Consider the following 10998-nt stretch of genomic DNA (forward strand, 5'->3'; position numbering starts at 1 on the left):
TTTAGCCTACTCAACTTATTTTTGATTGAGGACGGCCTGACGTCTGTAAGTCGCTTTGATTAATGTGTCAGCCAATTTAAGTCAGTTTAGACTACACATCATACGAATTGAATTAGACTAGCCTTGTCTAGATCTGTGGAACTCGAGGCTTTTCTAATGATCTTGTTAACAGGTGACATTATTTTGTTCTCATACAGTTAGCATATTTAACGCGATCCTATTAGAACATGCAACACAAGCATCAACTTCTCATTAAAGCTGGCATAGTATATAATTCAAGTACAATGAGGCAATGACTCATCTTTTTGTCATTAATAAGCAGCTAAATTTGTTTTAAATTGCACGATGACAAACGTGAGACCCACTAAGAAAAGCGGAAAGCCTGTCGAAGTGGAACCTCCTACCGGCGAACTCGGGGGAGCTCGTCCCATTGGTTTGGATGGGCACTGGAACGCAGTAGGATGGTAAAAGTCCTTGCAGCTGATTGGCTACGATTAAATCCAGGAAGCTGATGGGATATTTTTTATAGTCTATGGATAGAAGAGAAGAAGCATGGTTTGCTGAACGTAGTGAGACTTTTGTAAAACACTGATGACAGAAGGTAAGCTACACCTGTGTAGGTCACTTATAAAAGTCTACATACTTAAGTGTGTAATGCATCCGTAAATATATTTGTTTTGTACACGTATTCACTACATTATCTTGCCATTGAGGGGAAGTTTGACTGGATTTCTTTTGCAAAACAGACCTGAAGTCTGCAATGTCAGGATTTACCGAATCATCATCACAACTGCTGTTATCAGCTGAGGAGATAAAACAAGAAGAATTTGACGATTTTCTACAAGACTATCTGTTTGGATCTCAGACAGTAGAAAACCCCAGGCTAAAACATGGCTGTTGCAGGCCTGAGACTGAAATGTGCACGTCATCAACCTTTACCTGTAAAGAAGAAAAACACTTGCCTATGGAAACTAAACAAGAGGAAGTGTCTGATTTAAGAGGATATGGTCCTGACACTTCTCCTGCAAGTAAGTTGCTGTGAAGTAAGTTGTCTGTGAACTTTTTGAACAAAAGTAAATGAAACTGCAATTGTTTAGCCTACTTTATATATTTACAACATCTGAATTGTGTGTGTGTGTGTGTGTGTGTGTGTGTGTGTGTGTGTGTGTGTGATAAACTTAACACTGTGATTATAACACTGTGAAGAGGAAGTTATCTTTGGAAAACCCCCTAATTGTCAACTGCCCCCAGTGAAGATTCACAATTCAGAAATCAATCAAGTCCCAGCTTATAAATATTTGGGTGTCATGATGGATGAACACTTTTATGGACCCCTCAGAGATTTATCTGCAAAAAGATTATTTTCCCCGTAGATTGATATCCTTTGGAGCTATAGTAGCCAAATCATTGTGAATCAGTGATTGAGTATCATGCTCTATTGTAGCACAGCTTGGGTGAGTAGCAATAGTAGTTAAAACAAAGTTGTATGATCAAATTAAAATTTGTTCAAAGATTATCAGACTAACTGTCGCTGACTGACCATAACGTTGTATCATATCGTATTATGCCTCCATGCTGGTGGTAGCTGGGGTCAGAGGAATATGGTTGTTTGTACGTACTTGTACTTGTGCTTGTCCTGATCTTGTGAACACAGTAACTCAAGTACGTGGCCTACGTCTCAAGGCACATGCTCTAAATTTGATGCAAATGCTCAATTGGAGGTCAGAAGTCAAAATTCAAGGTCACTTTGACCATGAACATCCAATTCTTGTGAACGCTATATGCCTTGAAACATGTGCTCCAAATTTAGTATGGCCTACTTGGTCTGATTTTACAGGTCAGATGTTACAAAGTTGATCAAATCAATTTTCCAGACCAATGTCATCCAGGCACTTTCCTTTAGACCTTACAACCTGCTCCAGTGAAATATTTGGAATTCCGCCTGTGCAAAATTCTGACGAATGTTGATCAACAACTTAAAAGTAGAATGAATTTTACACAGATGAGATGAGCATAACTATCGCGCAAGTTTTATTCAAATTAGAAAGTATTTCTGGGTAAGCTGTGAAGCTATGAGTCTCAGCCATGCAGCTGGGAGGAATGAACGACACAGACATCCTCCACGGCTGATTCCAGTTCATAATGGAGGAATATAATTTCTTCAGAAGTGTAGCCGTGAAAACTTAATGGGAATTGTCGTTGATTAGGTTCATGTCACATACAAATGGTAAGTTAAAACATCTTAACGTTAGTTACGTTAGCTAACTTAATTGTATGTTAAATGAAGTCATTAAAAGAACACTTTGTTCATCTAATTGGTTGATTTGGCCCGTCGACAACCAACAAAGTTAGTGATAGACAGATGGTTTATCCAATCAGCTAACCAGTATTTCCGCCCCTTCCCAAAAGTTCTTCAATGAAAAGTTCCCAGATGGAAATGCGGAGTCAGGTTACCGGGGACCACTGGTGGCCACAAGGTATCCCAAGTGGTCCACGAGCAGACATGGTAAAGTATAATATAGATGAGTTGTTTGCAATATTGAACCAACTTGTATTAAAATACAAACAGTTCTGCAACATGCCTATGTAAGCTAAGCCAGTTTAAATCATATGAATCCTCTGATACAATAAGCAGGGTGTAAAGACAATAAGCAAGGCGGTTCAGTGAGTAGGCCTGTTGCGTAATCTACTGTTGAAGTAGGTCTACTCTTTGTTTAGCTAGGTAGTCCGTGAGTTTTTTTTTTTTTTTTTTATTTATTTGTTATTTGGTTAAGTGGTCCTTGGTCTAAAATAGTTTGAGAAGCACTGCTGTATAGGATGACAACCATTGGCCATTGATGAAGTTTATTACCTGTTGAATTTGTGAGGCTGTAATTTGGCCTGCCAACTGGGGAAGAAACAGCTTTTTCTGGAATGACTCCCAGCGTCCAAGGGCCACATCCACAATCCCCCTTGTAATAGGTCTCTAACCTTGATGTTAAAATATCAAAGAGCTGAGGCAGGTTGAAGGCCTTGGTCCTCTGTAGAATTTTGTCTTTGAGGACACGCATTGCTGCCTCTGCAAAATTGTTGGTGTTGTGCCCTCCGGTGAATAAATTTTCGCGGTAGCTGAGGGCCCAACACTCCCTCCGGTTGTATAGATTGGTAACATACCTCAGATATTTTTCATACCTGTTTTTTTAAAAAAGGAACACAGAACACATCACTGCATTTACAGGAATAGTGGGAAAATATTAACACTGAAAGTATGCAATCACATTAGCACTCTGATCATATAAGTTTCTGTCCTAACTGGTTTAAAGGCTACGCCCTATTTGTCAAAGTCTACAACACACTTCTGGGCAGCCGTGGCCCACTGGTTAGCACTCTGGACTTGTAACCGGAGGGTTGCAGGTTCGAGCCCCGACCAGTGGGCCGCGGCTGAAGTGCCCTTGAGCAAGGCACTTAACCCCTCACTGCTCCCCCTGCGCCGCCCGTTGTAGCAGGCAGCCCCCTCTTGCCGATTAGTGTGTGCTTCACCTCACTGTGTGTTCACTGTGTGCTGTTTGTGTTTCACTAATTCACCGATTGGGTTAAATGCAGAGACCAAATTTCCCTCACGGGATCAAAAAAGTGTATATATACTTATATACTATACCAACCTGACTGCCACCGGATTCTCTTTTGCATTCATGTAAATGCTGTCTTTAACATTTTTGGAGTAAAGCATGTTCTTGACTATAGAGAACAGTGTCTGCCTGTCCCCTTTGTCCACACCACTCTCCTTACTCCACAACCACCTCCAAAACGCTTGGAGCAGATGGAATGAGCACATGAGAAGGGTGGCATCAGGGTAGACCCGTCTCAAAGCTCCCCTTTCTGCCCTACAATCATCAGTCACAAAGACCTGGGGCCCTGCCTGTCCCCTGCCAGCAAAGGCCTTTTTTCCTGCAATGTTTCTGAGGAGCTCCAGCCCCTCAAAAATTGTCTCCTCGGTTTGGCAGAGGAGAATGCCAAGTGGCAGACCGCACTGCACAGCTGTGGGTCAAGAGCAGGAACACCCTACAGCTCTCCCTGTCCATGTTCCCTGAAGAGTCCATAAAACACAGCTCCCCACTGTGTTTTAGGTCTTTTCATCAAGGGAGAGCATAATTATAACAACTAGAGGAGTGCCTTTGGAAGACGTTTCCATGACGGTGTCTAATTATGACCGCCGCGCAGCGAAGCAGCGGTCATATAGGTTTAGTCAGATTTTTTTTTCTTTTCTTTTTTTCGCATGCCCAAATTTCCATCAATGATTCCCGGGACACTGAAAGGCCGGGTACACACAACTTGGTGGGCATGTAACCCCACATGGATAGCATGGAACCATCGTTTTTCGTTTTGATCTGTAGCCCCCCGCTGGACTGGACCCCCTAAAGGAGGGTAGGGCAGACACAGTTTTCTGTGAATATCTCGAAAACCGTAGGGGTTTAGGAGGCCCATTTTTTTTTGTATGTTGATCTCAAGGGGGCCATGTCAACCCATTCCATAACCACTCATTTCATGTATGGCGCCACCTAGTTAAACACAAAAAAAAGTAAAATGAGGTGTTGTAATTGAAGGTATCTGTGACCTAACATAGTCAAAACTGCCACGAAATTGGAAGTGTAGGATCATTATGACACGCTCTGAATGCACGCCAAGTTTTGTGGAATTCCGTTCATGGGGGCCACACAATAAATTAATTTATGTTACTATACACCAACTGGCCTGTAGGTGGCCGAGGAGACAGTTTTCTGTGAATATCTCGAGAACCGTAGGGCCTAGGAGGTCCACCTTTTATGTATGTTGGTCTTAAGGGGCATGTCAACCCATCCCATTACCACTTATTTCATGTATAAGTGCCACCTAGTTAAAAATTAAAAAGCAAAAAAATTAGGTGTTTTCATCACAATATCTCTGGCTGACGAGGTCAAAACTGTAACGAAATTAAAAGTGTAGGATCATTATGACACCCTCCGAAAGCATGCCAAGTTTTATGTACTTTTTCGTTCATGGGGGGCCTTACAATAAAATAATTTATGTGTACATTTAGTGACGTACACCAACAAGGATTCCCGGGACACTGAAAAACCGACACTGAAAAACCGAACGCCGCGTCATGCGGAAGTTAATCTAAACTGGGCATAGGCGGTAAAAAAGAAATGACTTAACAGACTCCGTGCGTTTTCAATGGGAGGGCACTGAGTCAAATAGAATGATTTTTCAGTTGGTCCCCCAGTACTGTGCAGACTCACACTTAACCGTGGCGTTAGCCATCGAACTGAATCTTGTAACTCATATATGATGGATACACAGAAATTCTTCTCACACTTCTTCGCCTTCAAAGTCATCAAAGTTAAACATTTATTTATGTATTATTATTATTAACATCATCCTCACCAAGTCATGTTAATGTTGAAGCTACCGCAGTCATTTTCAAAAAACAGTCGTGTAAAACAAAACAAAAAGTTATAGCCTTGAAGCTAATCTTCTTTCCACTTTTCCGACCCACGGTCAATCCATGAAAACCTCTGAAATGATTAGTGCTGTTTTTAAAAAAAAAAAATAGGTTTTTTTTTTATTATTATTAGGTTGCCTCTGTGTAATGCTTTACCTTAACATACGGGTAGGTGTATGCTAGGTTTTGTTTATGAGTTACTGTCATAGACAGTAAGGTGGACTGAGCTTCTTATCCAAACAATACGGTTATCTCCCTACAAGGCGAAGAGAGATTACGTTAAAGCTAGCTTCCTCCAACCCAACAAGCTAACCATTCTTCTTAATGGAAACCAGCCATACGGACGAGGTAGTGGAGTCTGTTTTGCCTTTGTAGTGTTTATGTGGATTACAAAGAAGCTACAATATCGGCACAGGATATATGTTATATGAAGTTATGGTATTTCAAAATAATCCTAGAATGAATGGGCTTCTATGGGAGTTAGCAGAGAGGTGGTCATTCCAGCCTACATCGATTCTTCTACTTCCGGGAATTCGCCTGCCCCCTTGAAACGCGTCCCGCGTTTTGCTCCCATAGTAACGAATTACGTTGCTCTATCTTGCTAGTAATCAAGGATCTTTGTTCTGCATGGATATATAACCACCCAGAGTGATAATGTTAATTAATTGTATGAGAATTTTTATTAGTTATCCATTGCTATATTAGGCTGTTATGCTAGCTCAGCCTTTAAATATGCTGTTATTTTGGTCATGTGGACTTGATTAAACGGGTAAAAATAATTCATAAACTGCTATTCTTACATGACTGAAGCAGTAGCCTAGGTTCAACAGTGGTGTTTGAGGTTGCTGTGTTAAGTTGTTGTTGTGTGTGATCGCTAAACAATTCATAGGATCAAATTATTTTTGCCATGTTTAAAATGCTGCATTTTTTCCCTTCATAGCCTATCTCTTGCAATTCATTTTTGGATGACTGTAGATAGTTGTAGGCTATTTTAGCCTACGTCTTTGTAGACAGTAGCCTAGGCTACACCATTAGGCCATCTTGAGAATAAAAGACTTCACAGCTGCTAACGATCATCCTCCACAACCATGAGGATAGGTAGGCTAAACGGTCGTTCGTCGCCTTTTTGCTTCTTATTGTAAAACCAACTGTTAGGGCCTACACAAGTGGTCGGCATCCCGGTCAATATTTGATATTAAAATTTCAATTTTGAAGCTATTTGTAACTATGTGTAGCCTATGCAACCCAACTGTTGTAGGCTTGCCTACCACTCTGCAGTGCCTTGCTTACCATTCTTACCTACCACTCTAGTTGTAAACAAACGGTGACGTAACATTAGAACGGAGGTGCAAAACCTTAATATACTTATACTTATGTAAAGATATTGCATGTAGATGTTAGGCTACTAAATTTTCAGGTGATCAATGCACAAACAAAACCGGGAAACGGACAAATATCAATGTTTCCTTCTTTGCACGGGGTGTCTGTAGATCGGTGTGCATAGCATTAATTCCTGCAGGCCTGTGGCCATGCATGCGCCCTTAAAATAGCATCTAAATTTGTGCCACTGAATTTAGACCAGGAGGTTCCTGGTCTGTGGCGGAATTGTTTTCTGAAACTGCAAAATATCAACAGGGAATGTTTGCGCCGGAACATGCCCCCTCTTTTCGCTGAACCGCCCCTGTGGCCGCAATTGAATTTCCTAATTTACGGACCTGTGGAGGGAAATTCCAATATGCGCCGACTGCAAAATAGGAAAGACAAAAGCGCGAGTATACAAAGTCAATTGCGCTGGAGTGCAAGAGAGAGCCCTTTATGTCACTTACTGCACCTAACCAACCGCTAGCTGTCTGTGTCCTGAAATACAAAAACAAATGGGCAAACCTAGCCCATAAAAACATAACAAACTGTTACAGCTAATCACAGACGAGATGCGCGTTTAGGAGAGTTTCAATTGCACGGGAGCAGCACGGGAGGGAGGGGGAGGAAGTAGCGAGCTAGCTCTTTTTTGTTTGAAAGTCAACAGAAGTGACGTTATCCAGCATCGCTTAGAGCACCTTTAATTCCAAAGGCCAAGGGAACTTTATCTTTCTTTTTAGTCAACTTTAGCATGGGTTCAAATACTTATGAGCCTCGTGTGTGTGTGTGTGTGTGTGTGTGTGTGTGTATGTAATGACATCTAATATGGCAGTGTTGTTATCCAATCAGATTTGCTTGTGACTCAGAAGACCTGAACACATATTTATTCATGGTTGACTTGGACTTTGAGTATTGTGGGACTTGCACATCAGATACAGGAAAAAGGGAAAGGATGTTTCTTAAAATTCCTTTTTCTAATATTATAGGAGACGTTCAAAGGATCCAGTGTAACAGAAGAGGGAACACTGAGTCAAAGAGGAACAGGGAGAGACGTCACAAGCCAGCCCAGCACCAGAGGACTTCAGGCAAGAAATCGCGGCAGCCATTGCACACCAGGGAGAAACCGCATAACTGCCCCCAATGTTCCAAAACATTTGCTCTACCCTCCGCTCTTAGAGCTCATCAACAAATCCACACAGATGAAAAGCCCTTTCAGTGCAGCATATGTGGGAAATGTTTTAAGAGAGACTCGCATGTCATTCTGCATCAGCGCACCCACACTGGAGAGAAGCCACACAAGTGTTCTTATTGCGGGAAGGCCTTCAGTCAAGTCCCCAATCTCAACAGACACGAGCGGACCCATACCGGGGAAAAGCCGTATCAGTGCACGGTGTGTGGGAAGGGTTTCGCGTGTAGTGGGGACTTGGGCAAACATCGGCTTACTCATAACAAAAACCAGTGTGATACATGTGGGGAGAGCTTTAGGAGCTATTTATCTCTCCGCGTCCACGAGGTCACACATACTGGCGAGAAGCGATTTCATTGTTCTCAGTGCGGAGCGGGCTTTGAGCGGAGTAACGGTCTCAAAAGACACCAGTGGATCCACACTGGGAAAAAGCCGTACTCGTGTGCTACGTGTGGACAGCAGTGCAGGAGTAAATCGGAACTCGCTGCCCACGAGGGCAAACACACTGGCGCGAGCCTTTTCAAATGCTCGACGTGCGCGAAGGGTTTCGGGACCAAGGCACACCTCATGACTCACCAGAGGGTCCACACTGGGGAAAAGCCTTATCTGTGCACCACGTGTGGGAGGGGGTTCAGTTACAGCTCAAACCTGGCTATGCACCAGGTGACGCACACAGGAGAAAAGCCTTACCAGTGTTGTTACTGTGGAAGGGGCTTTACTCAAATTGGTAATCGCAACAAACATCAGAGAAAAAGATGTGTCCAATCCACTCAGCTCTCCACTCACAAGAAGATGGGTAGAAAATAGGCTTGTCCTAATTCCTCAACTGTATGAATTGAGATTTAGAATAAAATAAGTGTTTCATGTTAAATGCAGGGATGCAGTAAATTTGGCATGCGTTATTGTTTATCTTTTTTGAAGAAATGTTTTGATTTTCTTTGTCTTTTTCATGAGGTATTTTGTTTTTCCAAAATAAATTCTCTTTACTTCATGGCTGGATTTTTCTCTTTTTCAAAGTCAGGCCAAGATAATCCACCAAAATTTTTTTTTTTTTTTTACAAATGCTCCTGAAGATGGTTTGTTTGAATCCAGGAAGGTGATGGTTCAGGCATAAAGCATTAGGAGAAAAGTAAGGTTTATTCTCTCTCACACACACACACTTTGCCTTCAATACTCTTGGGTTTTGTATACATGCCGAAGCTAATAGGATAGCATTTCTGACACCCCCCACCAAAAGAGAGAAAAACACCTCAAAGGCCTTTTGCTCAAACCAGAATCAGTATCAAAACAAAACAAGAACTTGTCCCAGGCCACATGTTGTCACATGAGAGCCATCAGAGGGAATCCCTTCCCACATCACATTGGCACTCAAGTTTGCCTTCCAAGAGCTCCTGCAGCTGATTGGCTGATGGGTGTGAATCCAGGAAGTTAATTGGTCAATAAGGATGGTCAATGTACTTCACTCGATCATCTCAAAAAATAAAAGCTGTATATGTGCACTACATGTTGGAAGAGTTTCAATTGTATATTCAATCTTTACTCACATCAGGGCACTCACACAGCATAAAAACCTCACACATGTTCCCAGGGTGGGACCTTTAAAGCCCCCCTTTTTATCTTAAAATAATGTTTCCAAAATCATGATTGACATTATGTATCATCATGAATCATAATGATACATAAACTCTTATCGCTTGTAAAACATAAACTCTTATCGCTTGTAAAACAGCCACAGGAAGCTTGGTGTTCAGGTATAGACACTGCCCCTCCAATCGAAATAGAAAACAGCTGCTATGCTACAGGAATTCATAGCTCTTTCTAGGAAAGACTGCTGTCTATGCATCTCTCTATATTGTATCAGAGTTATATATCTAAGTCATATTTTGTTGCAAAAGATGTATATTTAGTTAGTTTATTATTGCTCTTCTCGACTGTGGGGGGACCCTGAGAGCAAATCTTTAGTGCTGCTTTAACTACAAGTGTAATATCAAGGTACATGAGACCATACAAGACAAAGACCTCATCCCATCAGCTGATCACAGCAAAAGGGCTTCCCTGCACCCCCTACTGTAATCCTTTATGTACAGTGTATTGTTTCTGTGCAAAACACCTTGCTATCAGAGTTACAGTGGCATCTCACTGTAACACTGGTCCTTAAATACCAACGATGGTTACAAATCTTGACTATTTGATGGCAGAATATGTTGAACTACAGTATACCCTTGGGGAAATTTTAGTTGGCTTAATAAAGATCCTGAGAAAAGTAATTCAAACTTAGTGAAAATGTGATAAAATCAACATGTGATACAAAATGATAAGAAATCACTTACCAGCAAAAATGCTGCCAAATTCAGTTTATTACAAAAAGTACTTGTTAATAGGTCATACACAAACCAATAAATATATAGACAGATAGATAGATACTTTATTGATCCCCAAGGGATATACATACATAGATTCAGTAATTTAGCTAACATATTCATCCGAAGCAACTTACAACAAGGGGAACTATCAAGCTACAGTGTGATGAGGACAGGACATGTGAGTGCAGCAATAAGTACTACATAGAATAAAGAGATCAAATTCTGCAGATGGATCCATCGCCACCTGGGAGAATTAGGAGAAGGGCAGCTTTGGGTTGCACTCTGTGCATACAAAAATGTGCTATAATATAAAAGTGACTTGACTTGAATTGTCCAGGGCAGATTTCTCCCCTGATGAAGGAATACACATTAAGCATGTAGGAATACCATAGACTGGGTCTGGAGAGAGTGCGTCATCCTGAGAGCACCATGTTAATTCAGCACCTGCAGCTCAATGGCTGGGGATGCCTCTGTGAAATGACAGAAATTATCAATAAAATTACCATTTTACATAATTTACATCATTATTACATTTACAGTACATATAATATAAATAATAATCAAAATATAATATGCAGGTCACTTAAACCAAACCATGGCTTCTATTAAATCTAGCAATATAAAGAGTA

At 41.3% G+C, this 10998-nt stretch overlaps 1 protein-coding gene across 1 annotated transcript; it reads left to right on the forward strand.

Annotated features, from left to right (window-relative positions):
• The first annotated feature begins 345 nt into the window (after window positions 1-345).
• On the forward strand, window positions 346-8997 carry LOC125298833 (zinc finger protein 501-like). The gene is made up of 3 exons (XM_048249702.1): window positions 346-456; window positions 2425-2506; window positions 7807-8997. The coding sequence occupies exons 1-3, from the start codon at window positions 346-348 to the stop codon at window positions 8811-8813; spliced, it is 1200 nt and encodes a 399-aa protein (XP_048105659.1). The 3' UTR covers window positions 8814-8997.
• Window positions 8998-10998: the final 2001 nt, after the last annotated feature.

The sequence above is a fragment of the Alosa alosa genome, chromosome 8 (genome assembly GCF_017589495.1).
Source record: "Alosa alosa isolate M-15738 ecotype Scorff River chromosome 8, AALO_Geno_1.1, whole genome shotgun sequence".
NCBI classification, from domain to species: domain Eukaryota; kingdom Metazoa; phylum Chordata; class Actinopteri; order Clupeiformes; family Clupeidae; genus Alosa; species Alosa alosa.